This window comes from Poecilia reticulata, chromosome 13 (genome assembly GCF_904066995.2).
Source record: "Poecilia reticulata chromosome 13, P_reticulata-male-v2, whole genome shotgun sequence".
In the NCBI taxonomy this organism is placed as follows: domain Eukaryota; kingdom Metazoa; phylum Chordata; class Actinopteri; order Cyprinodontiformes; family Poeciliidae; genus Poecilia; species Poecilia reticulata.
In genome coordinates, this window is record NC_088842.1 from 2,853,039 (window position 1) to 2,872,949 (window position 19,911).

Sequence of the window (19,911 nt, forward strand, 5' to 3'; positions counted from 1 at the left end):
CGCAGCGCGGCGCGGCGCGGCGCGGCGCTGTTCCTGCGGAGGCTCAGCGGAGCAGGGCGTCCGGAGGCCGGTGAGTGCGGGAGATCATCCCCGCACAGTCCGCACCGTTTAACCGGATCCAAGCCGCCGGAGACCCCGCGCTGTCACGGCCTGTTTTCGGATCCCACTCAGCACTAAATCATGTCATCGCCGCGTCTGTTTGATGTGGAAGTAGAAGCGACGCAGAAGGAAACATCAGCGCGATGCTGAGCATCAACAACACAAGTCCAATCACAAAAAGATCGTCTAGAAATACAATAAACTTTCAGCTGCTAAACAAGGAAGAATTTCACTGAAGTGGACACTCACCGCTTTCTTCCTCCCTGAATTTTCTCTCAGACTATATTCATCGTGAATCTTTTCGTTTCCTCTTTTTTTTTCTTTTTTTAACGCAGCTTGTGCCTCTTCCAGCCCTCAGTGCACCGCTGCTGCTGCTGCCGCTGCTTCCCCGACACCTTGACCAGGAAACACGGCCAGGCTGAGCTGCTCTCCCCCCGAAGAGGCTGGGGATGTTTGAGGCGAGGCACAGCTAACCCTACCCGGCACACTGTGAAGCAAATCACCGTAAGCGCAATAAACAGCCGACCAATAACTACAGTGTGTGTTAATATGGAGAGCGGCTGCGGAGAGTAGCGATTCAGGGAGATCAGTCTCTCCGGAATGCTCAGATAGCTGCGACTCGAGGATTTCCTGTTCTGAGACACTGACTGTGAAGCAGCGAAGCTGTTCTCCTGCTCAGAGGTGAGTATGTAGACAATGAGTCTGTGGACAGGTTGCTTTTTTTTTCCCGGAGGCGACGTTGTAAAAACGCAAGCCGAGAGAGATGATGCCTCCACCGGCCAAGCACTGAGGGCTGACCCGGTGTTTGGCTTGGAAATGGGGGTGGGATTTCCCAATCTTTCCTGTCATTGGTTAATATTTTATTCTGTTGACATGTTTTCTTACTGCTAATGCTTCCGACACCTTCTTGCCCCTCCACCCCTCCTCCTCTCCTCTCCTAGAGTCTGGCCGGAGCTGTCAGAACCACGCCTATAGGGGCCCACAATTGGTCCAGAAAGCGTAAAATCAGCAATCAAAGGGGCTTGGTTCATTAGTGCTGGGGATGGATGCAGGAAGGACATGTGAGATAGTAACAGATCAGCAGTGAACAGGGCCACATCTCTTCAGTCAGGGTGGAATGACTGAAGTAGAGGAGACATAGCGCAGCCGGGCTGAGCCGTCACAGCGCCGCCGACACTGAAGGACGCAGCCGAGGAACCGAAGGAGGAAAAAAGACATCAGCAGCAACTCTGGTCTGTTTTTTTCTACCCGACAACACGTCGAGTGTTTTGGCAAGAGGCTGCAGCCGTCTGCACCGCTTTAAAGAAAGTATCTGCCGTCGAAGCGCAGAGCTACACTGGCTCCAGGTCGGGGCGGAGATACCACTAAAACATCCATCGTTGTTTCACTTCGCTTTTTGTGGATGCACCGATGAGAGATCCAGTTTTCACAGGGACTGCGATGGCTTATCACCCTTTCCACCCACACCGGCCGACCGACTTCCCCATGTCCGCCTTTCTAGCGGCTGCGCAGCCTTCCTTCTTCCCAGCGCTCAGCCTTCCTCCCGGGGCGCTCACCAAGCCTATCCCGGAGCACGGCCTGGCCGGGGCGGCGGAGGCTGGACTCCACCCGGCCCTCAGCCACCATCAGGCGGCTCATCTCCGCAGCATGAAGAGCCTGGAGCCCGAGGAGGAAGTGGATGACGACCCCAAAGTTACGCTGGAAGCCAAGGATCTTTGGGACCAGTTTCATAAACTCGGAACGGAGATGGTTATTACCAAGTCTGGAAGGTAAGAATTCCTCAAACCGAATCTCAGTTTCCCTATAGAAAAGTCGTTTAAAAACAAAAAATAAATAAATACTAAAACTTGTAAGATTTAAGCTGGCAGCAAACAGTAAATGCTGCGTTAGGCCTTCACCAACAGATGGTTAGTCTGAGCTGCTGGTAATGACCAGAATCCAAACCAACTTGAAGAACACAACATATTTAGTTCAAATTAACCCAAAACGTACTACTTCAAATGTAGTTTCTGTTCTGTTTTTTGTTGTTTTTGTTGTTGTTGTTGTTTTTTCTTTAGTTTGGTTTCGATTTTGTATTGTTGGCGTTGTGGGGCTAAAACTGTCTTATTTACAAACACAGTCTAATTTCGCCCATCACAGGGTTCAGAGTGCATATTTGCGGTATTTTGGGGGGGATTGTGTCCTGAGCTTTTATCGGGTTTTATCTTTCAAACTGCATTCATGGAGACAGCAGAGCTTCTGGCTTTTATAAACAGGCTGTCACTTCAAAACGCAGAGAGGTGAAGCAGTGTGCTCATAAATACGCTGCTGGACAACACACTCAAACACGCACACACACACGCAGAAGGAGAGAGATGAACAGACTCACTGTGGATTTTTCTCTGTAATAAAATCAAATGGGACAGCTGCTGTGGTTTTCCTGCGTCCTCTCCACTGCGTCGAAGCGCCGCAGTGACTTCCCCTGTTTCTCCTCTGCAGAAGGATGTTTCCCCCGTTCAAGGTGCGGATAAACGGCCTAGATAAAAAAGCCAAATACATCCTGCTGATGGACATCGTGGCGGCGGACGACTGCCGCTACAAGTTCCACAACTCTCGCTGGATGGTTGCGGGCAAGGCCGACCCGGAGATGCCTAAGAGGATGTACATCCACCCGGACAGCCCGGCCACCGGCGAGCAGTGGATGGCCAAGCCTGTTGCCTTCCACAAACTCAAGCTGACCAACAACATTTCGGACAAGCACGGATTTGTAAGTAGCCTAAATCAGCGTGAAAGTGGTTGGCTTGGTGGAATTATTCGTTTTATGTGCGCACGTGGGAGTTTGGGCTGGATGTAATGGTGTTAGTGGTGAAGTTTAGGTCAGGAAGCAGTTTTATGATTTGGAAAGTGGGTCAAAGAAAAAATGTCAGCGACGGGAATAACAGCTAGGACATTGCTTCATTACGAGACAAACTATTTTAAATATAAAAATACAAAAAAAGTTCTTCAAAATCCAAGTTCAAATATTCTCTACTTGTCCAAACGAGTCCAAGTCTGTTGACAGAGATTATTCATTCCATCGCAGCTCGGCTGATTTAGAGGCAGGCTGTGTTTTCCTGCTCCTGCTCCGCAGCCTCCTCGGATCCTTGCTGCCGCCGCTGGGAGGAAGAAAAGGGAAGAGAAAAAAAGATCCGGGCCGAGTGTTAGCGGGATTAGGTGGTGTGTTGTCGAATCGGGTCAGACAAACGAATGAAATGTGTGTGGAAGGCACAGAAACCTGTTACCTAATAATATATTATAATATATCAACCTACTAATATGATCCCTTTACGTTGTATTTTATTCGAATGAAATGTTTTTAAAGAGTCCGGGCTGCAGAAGCAAATAGAACTGCAGGTCGTTATGAAAGCTGCTGCAGGACTTTTGTGTTCATGCTTTTAAATGTTCCCGTGTTTTTTGGAAATATTTTACAAAATTAGCATAATATTTTTCACATTAATTGCTGGTTTTATTTAGAACTTCAAAATATTTGATGTCAAATTTCATATGATTGCTTTTAAAATAATCGCCGAAATAATCTCAAAAATTCCACCAAAATATCTATAATTTCAATGGATTTTTTTCCCAATAAAAATGTATTTATGTATATTTTTTTCCCTCCTGTGGTTCTGATCTCTGACAACATGTGTGGCCTGCTCTGCTTCTGCCCCTTTACCCTGAACTAATTACAGACAAGTGTTATGTGGCCAGTAATTATAACAGCGCGCTGGATGATCCACCTCTGCATATTTAGCCTCAGTCATGCTCCGATATTTACGCCAAAGCTGTGCTTCTTTGTGTGTGTTGGTCCAGACCATCCTGAACTCCATGCACAAGTACCAGCCCAGGTTCCACATAGTGCGGGCCAACGACATCCTGAAGCTGCCCTACAGCACCTTCAGAACCTACGTGTTCCCAGAGACTGAGTTCGTGGCGGTAACGGCCTACCAGAACGACAAGGTGAGCCGCTGCCTCTGCCGCTGCCGCCTGCAACGTCCGCCGGCGGCCACTAATATGGCCGCTATGGTTTGCATAATAAATGTACTGCACGCATCCACTTCCCCTCCCCCCACCACCGCCGCCAAAAACCCTGAAGACTTAATCTGATTTTGTAGGTCGCCTAATTTTCCTGCTTAGGACTCCCATGTTCCACTTGCTTTTTTTAATTGCTTGGATTTGTGTGTGGAGAAGATTTATCTCACAGGGTCTTGGCCGCGAGTTCTCTGCCGGCATGGACGCATAACAGAAGGCTAAGATGCATAATGAACAAATTGGTCGAATAAATATTACAACAGAGTGTTTGATTCATTTTTGGCTTCAAGTAGAATAAATTTGATCTTATTTATTTATTTATTTATTTATTTATTTATTTATTTATTTATTTTGCTCATTGAATAACATTACTGTCATTTCGGAGCTCACTTTGTGCGCCTTTATGTCGAGTCGTGAGGGTAATTTGGGTTTGTGTCCGGACGGGTGGGATCGGAGGTGTGTTTCGGGAGGGGGGGGTTCTTTGTAAAAGTTTGTGGTGAAGAGTCACCATCGATTAGAGGTCCAGGAGCTGCTGGACATTCTGTCTGTTCCGACTGAAAAATGCCTGAAGCGTTTTATTAGCTGAGCTTTGAGGGCCTCCAGGAGCCCCGAAAAAACGGACTGTTTTTATTCTGCTCCGTGTCCGGTCATAGGTCGACAGACCTGGTCTGGTTCAGAACACATGGCATTCGCAACTGCGATTCAAGTCGCATTATTAATTATTGTGATACTAATCATTTGTTCCAGTATGGCACCAGTTTCCCTGCTGACTATCAAATACTCGTCAAGGCCCATAAAGAATATTTCGTAGTACAATTTCTCTCTGGAGGCCGATAAGAATAACGCCCCCATTTGACACCTTTATTAATAATGCAAATCCAGGGCAGTGGTGGCTGCTGCCCAGCTCTCGGCCTGCGTTAATCCCAGCCGTTTTCCTTCAATAAGAACCAGCTGGCGGAACCAACTGTCCTTCTTTTAATTGTAGGCTGGATGTAATAAACGTGCCCTTATTTATGCTTTTTGGGCAGATAACGCAGCTGAAAATTGACAACAACCCTTTCGCTAAAGGATTCAGAGACACGGGCAACGGCAGGAGAGAAAAAAGGTACGGAACCAACACCTGCTAAAGGCGTGCATGTGCGCATGCGCGTCCCCCTTACTGTTTTATACCAGGCCGTCAGAATTATTATTATTATTATTATTATTATTATTATTATTATTATTATTATTATTATTATTATTATTAATTATGAATTTATTTACAGGAAACAGTTGACCATGCCTTCGCTGCGGATGTATGAGGACCAGTGCAAAGCGGACCGGGAGGGCGCGGATTCGGACGCCTCCTCTAGCGAGCCTCAGGCCGGCCGAGATGCGGTCCACTCCCCGCTGGGCCCCAGCACCAGCCCGCTAAGGTTCAGCAGGCCCAGCCGAGGTGAGAAATATTAGGCTGCTGTTAGTCTGTTTGTCTGGCGGCCCTGGGTGAGCAGGACAGCAATATTAATCATTGTGGATGAATTACGGAATCCGAACCTTCAGTCCAATGTTATATTGGCTAATCCATCATGATGTTATTAATCGAATTGGATTATATCCTGTCCCTCATAATTCAGCTATTTTATAAGAAAGTTGATATTTACCAGCGGGAACAACAACAACAACAACATATAATAATAATAATAATAATAATAATAATAATAATAATAATAATAATAATAATAATAATAATAATTGTTGTTAACTTTGAGTGAACCTAGTGAGTACAGACACATGACGATGAAAAGATCAAGTTTGAATTTTAAAACTCTGTTTTTGAACTTTTGAAAAGAAAAATCTATAAAGCTTTTCTCTCTTTTTTCCTCAAGACCTTATTTTTCCAGTATATTTTTGACCCATTTTTTTACACTAAATGCATAAAACTTTAATAGCTACAAACTGTGCCTAATGCTTTTTTTTCATTAGAAACAAAACACATTTATTTTTAGCCCAGGTACATTAAAAATGCACACTACAAACTTTAAAACCCCAGGGATTTTTAATCCAGGCTATATGCTGTAAGTAGGCATGTCGTACATTTTGAGAGCAACTTTTGAAGTTCAGAAGATGTCTGATTGTTTTTCATACTCTGCTCATTTGTTCGGTTGGGAACTGGACTTATACATCTTCCCACTTTCTGTTTTTCAGATGAGAAAACACTCACGGACAGTGAGCAGGAGCTGGAGCAGCAGGACGAGCGCTGCACAGGCTCCAACAGCCCAGGGACTGAACCTGTGTCCCCTTACAGCTCCAGGTGTGAGGAGCGTGTGAGGGACCGGCCCAGTGCCGAGAAGAAGGATGAATCCATATTCAGTATAAGGAATCTAGATAAGGACAAAGCAGAGAGCAGGCACAGGAAGGACACCACAGAGGTGTTGACTAAGGACGCTGAGGCTGGAGGCACTGCTGCCACTAAGGACACATTCTCCCCTCTAGTGGTCCAAACTGAGAGCCCCTCGCACTTCAGCCCAGGTCACCTACAAAGCCTGGCTCTGTCTGGGCTCCACAGTCAGCAGTTCTTTAACCCCCTGAGCACCGGATCGCCGCTTTTGTTTCATCCCGGCCAGTTTGCCATGGCCCCTGGAGCCTTTTCTGCTATGGGAATGGGGCATCTGTTGGCCTCTGTTTCAGGAGCAAGTGGTTTGGAAAACGGTAGCCTCTCCACCCAGGGCACTGGAGGAACTCCTAACCCTTTCCCCTTCCATCTGTCTCAGCACATGCTTGCCTCTCAGGTAAGGAGGGTCACACAGACCAAAAATGTTGCACCTCTGTAAGCTTTATCAGACTATCTAACAGCAGTAAAGCAGAAACCCTTGAGCATGGACCTGAGTGTAGTCAGGCTAGATTTTCCCTTCTTAGGCACCTTACCGTTTATTCTCACCTCATTTTGCACAGTTCTTCACATACCAGGAGCTAACCTACCATGAATCAGCAGGATTTTTTCCTTCTCTTTTAAGTCAAGGTTGTAAGAATGAACAGTAAAATACACAAAGCGTGTAGAACTCCTAAGTAATTTATTGTTAATTTAGAAGAGTTTACCAGAAGTCTACTCATAAAAACATGTTGTTTTTTTGTTTTTAGAATAGATCACTGGGTTCAGAGGATAATATTAATAAAAAAAATAATACATTGCTCAGAAGATAAAGATGTTTACGGCTTTGGTGTCACACCAGTCCTATGTTGTTGCTCTTGTGTGTTTCAGGGCATCCCCATGCCTCCTTTTGGAGGTCTTTTCCCGTATCCGTACACCTACATGGCAGCTGCAGCAGCTGCAGCTTCAGCCTCAGCCTCAGTTCTCCCTGCGACCAGCACCTCCAGCCCGCTCTCCAGAAATCCCTTCCTGGGCTCGTCCCGTCCCCGCCTACGTTTCAACCCCTACCAGCTCCCCGTGTCGCTGCCCCAGAGTTCCAGCCTCCTCACTACCGGCCTGTCCAGCAGCCTCAGCCTGGGCAACGAGTCATCCAAACCTGGCAGCAGGGAGAGCAGCCCGGCCCCAGATCACCACAGCAACCATAAGACAGGGGGATTGGGTGGAAAGGTGGCGTCTCCCAAAACCTCCATGAAGGACTCTGTAAACGAGCTGCAGAGCATTCAGAGACTGGTCAGTGGCCTGGAGGGGCAGCGAGAACCCTCTCCCACTGCAGACTCTCCAAAGTGATGAGGACTTTGTGTCTGGGGTGAAGACTACCAGAGAACTTTGGGTGCATATGTCCTGTACAGCACATCACAGACACTGACATGAGAGGTTTGACAGATAAGAGTCTATGAAGACTAATTACAAAAATATTTTCAGAACAAAGCTGCGGGTACACAAAGATATAGTCTGTCATTATAAGAAATCATTTTTTTTATTTTTATTTCACAAGTATTGAAGGTTTCCTACCGTGCTGACTGGTTTACAGAGAAAATCTCTCTAGACATTTTCACCACAACCACTGAGTCCTGCTGTTTGCCATCCTCTCCCCAAACCCACCAGGTACACCATCATGCTTTCTTAAATGAGCTCAGAATGATTTGAAAAATCCTAAATTACAATTCTACAGCAATGGAAATCAAATATCTTAGCAAAAAGTTAACCACTTATGTGGAGCAGAGAGTAGCTTTGGCATGTGGTGATGTTAGGATGAACCACAGAGGGGCCTGGAGGCGCCCATGTATGGGTGAGTCTGCAGCTGCACGCACATATATGGAGCATTTGAAGCTTTCAGCATCCAACTTTTTTTTTTTTAATATTGTTTTTTTTGTTGTTTTTTGTTGTTGTTTTTTTTTTTTTTGTTTTTTTTTTTGGGGGGGGGGGGGTTAAGCAAAACCGATCCTGGAACAGGAGCCTCATGACGGCAGGTCTGCTTATTTCACAAAAAGGGATGGAAGGTGAAAATCCCGTCTGACAGAGACTAACCGCTCATCATTTCATGCCAGAAATATTCTTGCTCAACTATTTATGTAATTAAAATTTTCTGTAAATAAATCTAAGATCAAGAATATGCAATTGGTATTAATTTATTCAATGCTGTATATTAGCGTGTACATATACTTTTTTTTGTCGTTTCCCTTCCTGATCCTCCTTCTCGTTGACCCTCACCTCCCTATGCTAAATGAACATATACTGTAAATTGGAGCTATTTAGCGCTTGTTGGTTTGAAAAAAAAAACAACTGTATGGAGTATCAGAATTTTTTTAAATTGTAATATTATTTTTAGGAGATGAGTGTGCCATGTTTTTGTCCACATCCACAAACAAACAGAGAGGAACGAGAAAAAAATCCGCAAGGAATCAAGGAAGGAAAAAAAACTCACCTCAGGTTATTTTAATAAAGTCAGGAGTTCCTCTTATGTGCGCAACATTCATACTCATGAATTTATTTAAAGATGGAACTGTCTTGTTTATGCTGGTTTTCCTCTTTTTTGAGTTGTCTCACACTTTCAATAAAAAAAAATCGTTGTGATTAAAACTTCCATCATTTTTATTGTTTTTATCCTGATGTTTGGTTAGAGAAAATATTGGCAGAAATTTTGCGAGTAACTTTAAATGATGCCAGGAATGAACTCAAGCAAAGCCTTTATGCAAAAGCAGGTGGTGCCATGGCGCCATCTGCTGGTCACATGCGCAGAGAAAGTCGAAATTTTAATGTGGTTTGTTGAATTTGAAAAGAAATATACAGCTTATATTTGCGCAATTAAAAGTGTCGATCTACTTCTAAAATACGTGGCTTGAATGGTCGGTAATTACAAGACTTTGTGTTAATGCAGCAGCTGATTGGTCGGTATTTTCATCCTCACCGTCGTCATCATTTGGCCTGTCACGTTCAACATGAACAATAGAAATCCTGCGCTTATTCTGCAGTCTATGTTAGGTGTGTGACGTCATCCAGGTCTATTTTCACTGTTTCGCTCACAATCAATCAGCACTTCCTTCACTATTGTGCGGCACGCTTGTATTTTTAGAAAGCGTCGAGTAATGCCTGTATTTATAGGAAGCTCTCTCACACATCCTCTGCAGCCGGACGACAAAATCCAAGTGTTTCAGTGTGAAGTGGGGACATGGTGTGGGAACAAACTCCCAGCCGAATGAGCTGTCTGTCCAGTGGGAAAATTAAAATAAATAATCCTCATGATAATAATGGAGCTCTTCATTAACAGAGTGTGATGTCTGTAGCTGAACTCAGCGACACAAACATGATGACACCGAGTTTCAGCCGGCCGGCTTCTCTGAACTCTTTGGTGTGAAGTCTGTGTGTCAGTCCTGTGCGGGAGCATGACGCAGCAGTGTGTGTGTGTGTGTGTGTGTGTGTGTGTGTGTGTGTGTGTGTGTGTGTGTGTGTGTGTGTGTGTGTGTGTGTGTGTGTGTGTGTGTGTGTGTGTGTGTGTGTGTGTGTGTCAGGGGGAGTATGGGGCAGCAGACAGCCTTTTGTCCGGGACCCGGCGCCTGTCGCCTGCCTGCCGGCCACAGCCTACACACCACCCCGCTTCCTAATTAGAGAAACTCCCCCCTCACTCCCCCTCTCCCCCTCATCCTCTCCTCCGCCCCTTCTTCTTCTTCATTTTCTTTTCTTTCTGCAGGGACAATTACAAAACTCTCCTTCTATCACGGGGGCCATTGTTGTCACTCTGTTATCTTCAATTAACGAGCAGAGCAACTGGACCTGGCGCTCCGGGAGAGAAAAGTATTTGTCTAAATCAATCAGTCAATGGGTGATCAATAGGCTCCCGTGGAGGCCCCGTGGATCATAACTAATGACTGGTGACGGCGTGGGGTAAAAAGGCCAGGATTATTCACAACTTGTGAAATGATCGGTGCGGCTCCATGTTGTTGTCCGAGCGCTTGCAGAGCAGCAGGTGAAGCTGCGTAGTTCGTTTTGGCGCAGAAGACGAACAGCGCATTTATGTTGCCCCTGTCTGGGGCAGCGCGAAAACTAAGGAGCACCGTCTGATGGGCTGAAACACACATTCTCAACATTCAGCGTTAAATCATAATTCTCCTGTCACTGAAAGTGTAGCTTCATGAGGGAAAGCTGGATGTTTAATGAATTTAACACAATAATATAAAGCACTTCAATTATTTTTCCCAATTTTTTTCATTGAGTTTGCAATAGCCTACACTTAATAAGCATTACATTTCTTTTATTTCAACATGTTTAGGTCCGTTTCTAATCTAATAAATTTGAGATCGCATCTGCTATTTTTTATGTGTGATGGGCAAATATTTGCAGCAAAAATGAACATTTTGTTTGACAGATTTAATAAGCGAATGTGATAATACATTTAGATGTATTTTACATTTGATATCTACATTTCGTTTTATTTGTATCTGTCATATTGAGGACTTAGAAATCAGATGGTCCGGAGTTCAGACATATTTATTTATTTATTTATTTATTTATTTATTTATTTATTTATTTATTTATGTTAAATTACAAAATCAACAAAACTCGACTACTAATTTTTCATAGGATCATTTTTATGTGGCAACTCAGTATTTTGGGGAGCTTAATATTGGGTCTGGCTTGTTTACTGTAAAGCGTGGAACTGGAACAACAGTTGGAATGGCTAGTCTCAACAGGAGTTATGTGATGTCTTTGTTAAATCGAAGCTTTAGCTGTTTTGTGTTTCTCTAGACTTTACTGCCCAGATCTGCTTTAATTTCACCTGGATTTGTCTGCTTTGTGTTTGGCTCCGGAGATTATAATACAAGAAGAGGAAGCGAAAAAGCTGAATTTACTCAAATCTGAACCTTCTGCGCATAATGACCTTAAACTTGACACAGTATCTAAACACACGAATTAGTTCCTAATTTGCTGTAAAGTTTCTCAAAGCTTCGCGGATGCATCTGTCTGTGGCTCAGAAGGAACTATTACAACATGAAGGGCCTCACGGCGCTTCATGCTGTCTGTGCAGCGGGGAAAACATGCCTGGTCCCTGTAGAGGGAGTGTTGTTGTGCTGCAGCTCTGCAAAATGCTCAGTCTGGCAGGCTGGCAGGGCAGCCACCCTATTGGCTGCTGGCTTCAGGTGCAGCCTGGACACTGGTCCACAGCTGAGCAGCCAGGAGCCAATCACAGCCCGCTGTGCTCCGGCAGGGGCTGGCAGACAGGAGGAGGAGGAGGAGGGCCGAAATGCTCAGCCTGTTACCTCATTGTAACAGCTTTAGGAGTTCATTTCTCACAGTCAAACAATATGATAAACAAAGCCAGACAGTGCAGCAATTCTTCTCTAATTGTCAGATAAAAGTGGGGGGTGTTAATGAGAAAAGTACACACAGCTTTGAGGAAACAGTTCTAACGAAAGCAGATCTAATAAAACACCTCAGAAACAGAGGTCACGTGGTCCGCAGTCCCAGTTTAGGTGGGAATCTGAAGCAGCAGATTAGAAACTTGCTGAATTTGTATTCAGCAAACGTTGTGCATGTTTTTGAATCCAATTCTCTTTATTTGTTTGTTTGTCTTGGATATTAAGGTGCAGGATGAGAGCAGGCGTGCAGGCTCGTTGCCCCCTCCTGGACACAAAGGCAGTAAACAAGCCGAGAGCAAAATAACGACTTTTATACCGTTAATTTCCTGCAAAACATTCCTTCTGGTTCACTAGAACCAGAAGGAATGTTCGGTTCCCCTCATATCAGTTTATGACTCAGAATACAAGAAAGAAAACAATTTAAGTTTGATGGGTTGTACAAAGAAAAATTCAGCTTTTGGGGAGATCTGCAGCATGAAATGTTTCTATATAAAATAATAATTCTGTTTGTTGTTGTAGGTTTTCATGTTGCTGTTGTTATTTTAGCACGATCTCTTTTAAAAATGCACAGATAAATGAGTGGCATCCCGGTGACAGCGGTCTTCTGTAAAATGTTCTGGAAAGTGATTTTTGAAAAAGCTAATTCATTTTTCTGAACTTTACTCTGCAGATGGTTCCGCTCATCGCTTCCGCCACTAGATGGCAGGCTTACTTACTTTAATTTCTGTAGGTTTATATAATACATACAAAATGATGAATAACTGCCTGAAGAAAATATTTGCTCCATTACAATACATTTTGGAGGATATTAATAGATATTTAAAATCTTTAAATTAAACTAAAGCATTTTAGTTTGCAAATGTAATGTTAAATAAAAGTTAAATTAACTATTTTTATGGGGGGCGAAACATTTTGATTCAAATTTAACATAGTACTGACCCGGAATGCTGAGATGTCGTTATATGCTGCGTTAGAAATCAGTACATTAACTTGATAAAACAAAAACAATTAGATCATGTTTGAGAATGATTTATATTGACGCAACATTTGAAGTTTGCTTTCAGTCTAAAGAAGCTCTAATGCTGAAGCTTCCTGGCCTGAGTCGTGCTGATCAACGGCACATTTAGCTTCCTAGTTAAATGTGCCGTTGGGTTAGGAATTGAACTAATTCCAATGTTTTATTACTGGTTAACTAACATAATTTCTACAACAAGTAAAATCTACCCAAATAAAATATATGCAAAAACATAAATCAATTAATTGATTACTTTGTTTTATCCAGGCAAATGTTCTAAAGTAGGTCTTGTGTCGACTACAACACTGGAAACACTTTTAGGAGCCATTTTTAATCCTTATGACATACATTAACCAAACAATCATTGATGCAAATATTTTGAAAATAAATTACAAATAATGTAAACTAACAAAATGTTACTGTGTGTTTGACCAATAATTCCAAAATCAGATATTAATTAAATAAATATCCAGCAGGAAAACAGTATTAACTCCTTTGTATTAATGATCTTACTGACTTTTCCTAATATTTGGAGTTACTAAACTTTTCTAACATTATAGATGGAAAATCTGATCATTCACACAGTATAATAAAATCCAGTGATGAATACTGATACTTGTGGTATCAGTATTCATCATGAAGTCAAGACTTCATGATGTTTCAGTCAAATTATGTCAAAAGTTGTCACATTTATTCTCATGCGTGGGGATGCAAATTAACAAGCTCCACTTTACACCAACACAAACAAATGTTATTCTACATTATTGTGAATATTCAATGGGTTACATCATATCTTACTGCAACATGTTTGACCTGCTGACAAACAGCAGTCAACCCTTCGGTGTGCTGAGTCCTTATTGATTTTTACACTCTAAATAAAGAACAAGTCAAGCTAAAGAAATGTGGAATTTCTCATTGTTTCTTAGAGGTGATGCATTCTAATGTAGAAATATAAATTACATATAAATTTATCTAAAATTTCCAACAACTCTGAGCAGTTGAGTTGTTCTTAACACCATATCACCATGACTGATGAAAAAACATGAAGAAAAAACTTTTATGTTACGACTATGGTTCATCCTCTTATGAGCTGCTCTGAAGATAAATTATAAACTGGGAGATGCTGAAGGGAAGAGCAGTAAATCATAGCCAAGCCAAACACTGTGAGACGACTAATGAAGTGGTTGCAGAGGCCCAGACTGGGTAGCCTCCATTTTGACACTCGTTACTGCAAAAGGAAACAGTGGCAAACCGTGTTGAAGCCGGCGCCTTTCTCTGACTTAGATAAAATGGCAGCAACAACCGCAAGACCACATTTCAAACACAGCAGGAGTCTGTTGGGTGTCCAGCAGAGAGGCTGGAATCATCAAGGAAGTGTTTAAAGTGGCAAAAAAAGGAGAGTTATGTGGCATAAGTGCACGTAACCAGGTAGAAATTATTTGCTGTAATGACCCTGGCCCCTCACACAGAACCTACACTGAGTGAGCGGAGATTAGACTAACACTGTCTGTAATGATGAATGGTTATGTGGACCGAGTCAAGAAGCAGAGAGGGAACCAGGCACAGCATGGTCTTCCTCTTCAGGAAGATCAGACAACATTTGCCTAATCAGATTCTTCTTTCAGAAAAAAGACAGTTTATAGGTGATGCAGCCATTTGGAGTTAAACTGGCAACTGACTGGTAAAACTGGCGCGTCCTCTGATGGTCCCTGGTAAAGTGACCCTGTGAAATATCTAAAAACTGATTTCTTGGACATATTGTTGATATAAGCTCTATAAGTTTCAGTGAGTCAAGTGTTACATAGTGGATCAGAAAAAAAGTCAAAAACTATTTGTTTCAGTGGTATCAATTCTACAAAGCATAGATTCATACAAACCCTGCTGGGTTTAAAACAACCTGAATATGTAACAATCCTGTCCTGATACTACAGTATCAGATTACTATATGGATAGCACATTTTAAGAGATCGGACATGTTGTGGTAATATTGTTAAAGTTGAAGTCAAAAAACAATTGGTTCAAGGTTTAGGGAAACAACTAATGTTTGAACAATAGGTTACAAAAGAGCAACATTTTCTAAATAGGTGAGATATAAAATCATATAGATAAAGATTTTCCATCAAAGAACTGAAAAAAAGCTACATAAAATGGTGTCACAATTGTATTAGCAGGACTGTAGAAAGGAAGAAACTCTGATGCATATGTGGCGGGCATGTTAAGAATCAGAATCAGAATCAAAATAATTTATTGTCATCGTCAGAAAGACAACAAAATTGCAGTTTCAGTTACAACCATCCATTACGTAACATGAGGGGGCGGATAGTTGGCTGAGGCCTCGCAGCCACGAGGTTAAGAAGGTTTTGAAGTTAAGAGGTTTTGGGAAGAACTATCAAACTGATTATGTTCAATTATTGAGGAAGATCTGTTAATAAGTCCTGAGGTCTGTTTGCCGGGAGTGAAGATGGGAGGAGTGAGAATCGAGGCAAAGCAGCAGCTGACGGCCGTTTCTCTCTGTGAGGAGCATCATACTGATGAGGGAACGGAAGCTGAGCCCAGTAATTGGCTGAAAAAACTTTATACAACTACTGGAGGTTTATATACTGCTCAAAAAAATAAAGGGAACACTTAAACAACACAATATAACTCCAAGTAAATCAAACTTCTGTGAAATCAAACTGTCCACTTAGGAAGCAACACTGATTGACAACGGGGACCCTCGTCGGGTCAATCAGTGTTGCTTCCTAAGTGGACAGTTTGATTTCACAGAAGTTTGATTTACTTGGAGTTATATTGTGTTGTTTAAGTGTTCCCTTTATTTTTTTTGAGCAGTGTATATAAATCACAAGATATATGTGATTTATTTTTCCTCTTGTGTGTGCGTGTGTGTGTGTGTTGGGGTGTATGGGTGGGTGCGTGTGTGTGTGTGCAGTTAATTCTCATCAGATAATCTTGAACTACCTTCTCTGTAGTGCTACTATAAGCTTAGGTGGCTGGAGGACAAACTGATCACTCTGGTTCGTTCTTTGCCTTCTCCCCAAGTCTGTATTATTTGCTGTCATTTTAACTTTGACCTTTATATCCCCTGTTTTTTACTGTTAAATTGTGACACCGTTCTGGAGACGGCTGAGCTACTGCTGCCAACAACTCAACATTCTCCTTGATATACTTGATACATAGATGATACACTTGACCCTCTTTTGCGATGTTTAACCCTTTCTGTCTCCTAGACAGAGCTGTTGCTGAGGTTTCACTGTGACTGTTTGTGCCCTCTGAGCTCCAAATCCAGCTCAAGGTTTATCTGTTATCTGTTCTCATTAAAGGAGTCACTGCTGTTGTCAACTTTTTCTTTTCTTCAACATAGAAAGTACACCTGGATCAGTGCTTCTGTGTTTCGTTGCATTTTTTGTGTGTCAAAAATCTCCAGTTGGTCATGGCAAGCCGCTCATTGAGTCAGGATCTGCTGGCAGTTTCTTCTTGTTGAAGGGGAGTTTTCTTTTCCCCTGTTGCTACATGAGGAGTGAAGGCTGCTGGATGCAATTGCTGGGAATCTGCAGGGATAGAAAACGTTTCACTATTTGAATGATAAACTATACTTGACTGTATTGCTTCATATAACAAGGATAAATTTAAATTGATTTACTTGACTGAGAATCAAATTGATTTGATGTACGTTTTTGATTAAGTGTCTTGAGACAATGCGTTATGAATATGAACTGGCATAAATAAACACATTTGGACTGAATTTCTGTTTTCATAATTTTTGAGAACACAGGTCAGTGACTTCTACTGTTCTCCTCCAGCAGAAGTAACTACTTATTTCTACCAAAATATGAAGAATACGATCTCTGAACACACAATACCTTGAATCAGATGGACTACAGTAGCAGGAGACCACAGCATGCATCATTCCTCTCAGCTGAGAACAGGAAACTGAGGCTCAACAACATAAAACAACAGCAACACTGCTGGTCCACCTCAGCTTCAAAATTCAGAAGTTATGGTAGAAATGTGTAGAAAAATGACAATATTAGTACCAATGGGCATTAATTAATAACCACTGTCATGTTGATGCTGAACATGTCCATCCCTTTATCTTTGATTGTCACTTTCAACATGATACAGCAAACCATCACAAAGTTCAAAAACAGGTGATGCCACCCACCTTTATAAGAGTCAGAATCACAAGTGGAATAAATCAAACCAAATCAGTGGTGGAAAAAACTGTTTGACCCCTTCAACGATTCCCTATTTCTTATGTTTGTGACACTTCAGTGTTTCAGAACATTAGACCAATTTAAATATCAGTCTAAGAGAGCACAAGTAAACATACATTGCAGTTGTAAATGCAGGTTTTCATTGTTAAGGGCAAAAAAAAAAAAATCCAAACATGACCTCGTGTGAAAAACTGATTTCCTCTTGATGTGGATCATTATCCTGCTGCAGAACCCAGGTTGGTTTCATCTTGAGCTCACCAACAGATGGCTGGATGTTCTCCTTCAGCAGAATTTATGGTTTCATTTATCACATCAAGTCTTCCACAATTTGAAGTAGCAAAACAGCCCCAGCCCATCACACTACCACCATCATGCTTTACTCTTGGTATGTTATTTTTCTGAAATGCCTTGTCACTTTTGCTCCATATGTAAAAGGATACACATTTTCCAAAGAGTTCAGCTCTTGTCAGAATGTTTTCCCAGACGTTTTGGGAATCATCAAGATGTGTTCCGGAAAAACAGAGACATTTTTTTTGCCCAGCTGTGGTTTTCATCTTGGAACTGTGCCATGAAGGCCCTCATGTCTCTTTATGATGGTGGAGGCATGACCTGGACTGAGGCAGGTGAGGCCTGCAGTTCTTCAGATGTTGCAGTGAGTCTTTTGTGACCTCTTGTATGAATCTTAGCTGAACTTTTTGGTTAACCTGGGCAGCTTCACCACTGTCCCATGTTTCAATCATGTGTGGATTGATAAAGGCTCTCGCTGAGGTTCACTGGAGTCGCAAAGCTTTAGAAGCGACATTGAAAGTAATTCATAGATCTTCTGTCCTATTTTTTGTATTATTTCATGGATTTCCTTGGATCTCTGTCATGAATGTCAAGTTTTCAAGGATCTTTTAGTGTACTTAATTTTGTCTAAGCGAAACTGTGAACTCAGTTGTGATAAACCACAATACATTCTTTTATCAATCACTTTTGCACACAGGTAGGTTTGGATTTTATTCTTCATTTAAAAATTGCTTTTTGTGTTTATATGTGTTGTCTTTGATTAACATTTAAATTGGTTTGATGTTCTGAAACACTGAAGTTTTCTGACATGTAAAAGAGTAAGAGATCATGAAGGGGCAAACATTTTCACAACAATGTGAACTGAAAATTGAATACCAATAAACTGAACATTCCCACTCCTTAAGTTGGAATTAGATTACTTTTTCTTTCAGTGGAACTTGGAAAAGTGATTATTTTTACTCTTGGTCACTGCCATGGGTTGAAAAAATAAACCAAGAGACAAAATAATCCCATCAAGAGTCTGGAAACAACTGAACACATGGAGTCTAATGCCCTGAAATGTTTGAAAATCTGCGTCAAATGTATCATTATTCTCCAGTTTCTCAGTGCACAGAGAAACCGATACTGTTACTTTTGTGGTATTGGAAAAAAAGATATGGTAGTTGGATAAGATACACACTTTTATTCTTACATGTTAATACCATCTGAGTTTCTCCTGTAAGATTCTCAAAAGGATTTCTCTGTTTCACACAAGCAGCCCCTCAGAAAGTCCATTTTAAATGCATTTTAGATGACTGCTAACTGGTCACTCACACTCAATTAAAAGCAGAGATACAGGGAAGTGCAACATGATGAATGGCTGGCCAGTATTTACTGCTCGCATCAGAGCAAAGCTGGCAGTATCTCACTGGAATGATGGGGGCAAAAAACGTAGATCCTAACAATCCCACAATCCCTTTGAACTTTAATGACCCCTCAAGCAAACAGCAAAGAAAATTTCAGAGGACCTTGTCTTTGTCACAAATATCACAGGCAAATATATGCTGCTGGTTTTAATTTAGCTCAGAGACTGCAACAGTGACAAAAGTCCAACTACAGGGGGAGTTTTAGGCCCACCAGAAGCTGAGTCTTTCAAAAATAAAACCAGAAATACTGTCTGAGAAACTGGGACTCAGAGACAGAAATGTTGCAGTGGTGGAGGATTGGTGCTGATTAGGACCTTTGGCATTGAAGGAGTGCCTGGTGAAACCAGTTGATTACAAGTGAAAGGTATGTCAGGTTTGTAAATGGGTCCCTCTAAAACTCCATTCACATTTATGAGAGATAAAATGGCCTTAAAAGTCATCTCACGTTTAAGGCTGTAATACTTCTATATTTGCATGTTTCAGAGACATTCCTCCACTCAGACACAACAAACCAGACTGAGGGCCTCTCATGATTCAAGCAAGAAGGAAAAAGGTGAGAGGATCCTTCCTGGGAGGTCTGAGAAACAGCTTCCACTGTGGCGGCTGAGTGGAGCAACCAGGTCCCATGTCTGCCTGGTCACATGGTCAGGGATCAGAGGAGCTGGAAAAAAGCTGTAGTGTGTATGTGAGTGTAACTAAGACTATTGGTCTGACCAGATCTTGAACCGGGCAGCACATGATGCCTACATACCGCCAGCCAGGCAGCCTCTCTATAGTCCAGCTGAAATCAGCAATTAACCCTGACACTAATATCATCAAGCTGCGCCTTGAATTAAACGGTCACAGTGAAAACATGGCGCCCACTTCAAAGAGTGCGGGGGCTCACGTCAGGAAAAACAAAGGGCATGACACTGTTTAAAAACTTGTGAGACGCCAGAGCTTACGAGGTGGAGCGGAGAGGGACAGGCCAGATAAACAGGAGGAGTTTTATAGAAGCTGTAATCCTGCTAGTTTGCTTTTAAACAGAGTTAGAACATGCTCACTAAAAGCTTCAGGTCCTGGCTGCTTCAGCATGAACCGT

At 42.3% G+C, this 19,911-nt stretch overlaps 2 protein-coding genes across 5 annotated transcripts in view; one reads left to right on the forward strand and one right to left on the reverse strand.

Annotated features, from left to right (window-relative positions):
• LOC145554666 (uncharacterized) overlaps positions 1-489 on the reverse strand; it is a 47,710-nt gene extending 47,221 nt beyond the window's left edge. Inside the window, exon 1 of the transcript XR_014090649.1 lies at positions 349-489. The gene's annotated coding sequence lies outside the window, so the exon portion shown is untranslated. The remainder of the gene's footprint in view (positions 1-348) is intronic.
• Positions 463-9,137, forward strand: tbx2b (T-box transcription factor 2b). 4 transcript variants are annotated; one of them, XM_008425195.2, is made up of 8 exons: positions 463-603; positions 1,041-1,868; positions 2,578-2,845; positions 3,922-4,074; positions 5,175-5,251; positions 5,412-5,581; positions 6,331-6,914; positions 7,385-9,137. In XM_008425195.2, exons 2-8 carry the CDS (start codon positions 1,510-1,512, stop codon positions 7,838-7,840), a joined length of 2,067 nt encoding a protein of 688 aa, XP_008423417.1. In that variant the 5' UTR covers positions 463-603; positions 1,041-1,509; the 3' UTR covers positions 7,841-9,137. The 4 variants fall into 4 exon arrangements, with proteins under 4 accessions (XP_008423417.1, XP_008423418.1, XP_081470991.1 ...); XM_008425196.2 differs by lacking the exon at positions 463-603 and adding an exon at positions 646-780; XM_081614865.1 differs by lacking the exon at positions 463-603 and having other exon boundaries at positions 1,010-1,868.
• Positions 9,138-19,911: the final 10,774 nt, after the last annotated feature.

What these genes read in the sequence shown, in the direction of transcription:
- tbx2b (XM_008425195.2), top strand. Translation starts at nt 1,510, where the DNA reads ATGAGAGATCCAGTTTTCACAGGGACTGCGATGGCTTATCACCCTTTC. An exon ending in TTTCGGACAAGCACGGATTT is followed by an intron (nt 2,846 to 3,921) that starts GTAAGTAGCCTA and finishes TTGTGTGTGTTG; the next exon opens with GTCCAGACCATCCTGAACTC. An exon ending in GTTCAGCAGGCCCAGCCGAG is followed by an intron (nt 5,582 to 6,330) that starts GTGAGAAATATT and finishes TCTGTTTTTCAG; the next exon opens with ATGAGAAAACACTCACGGAC.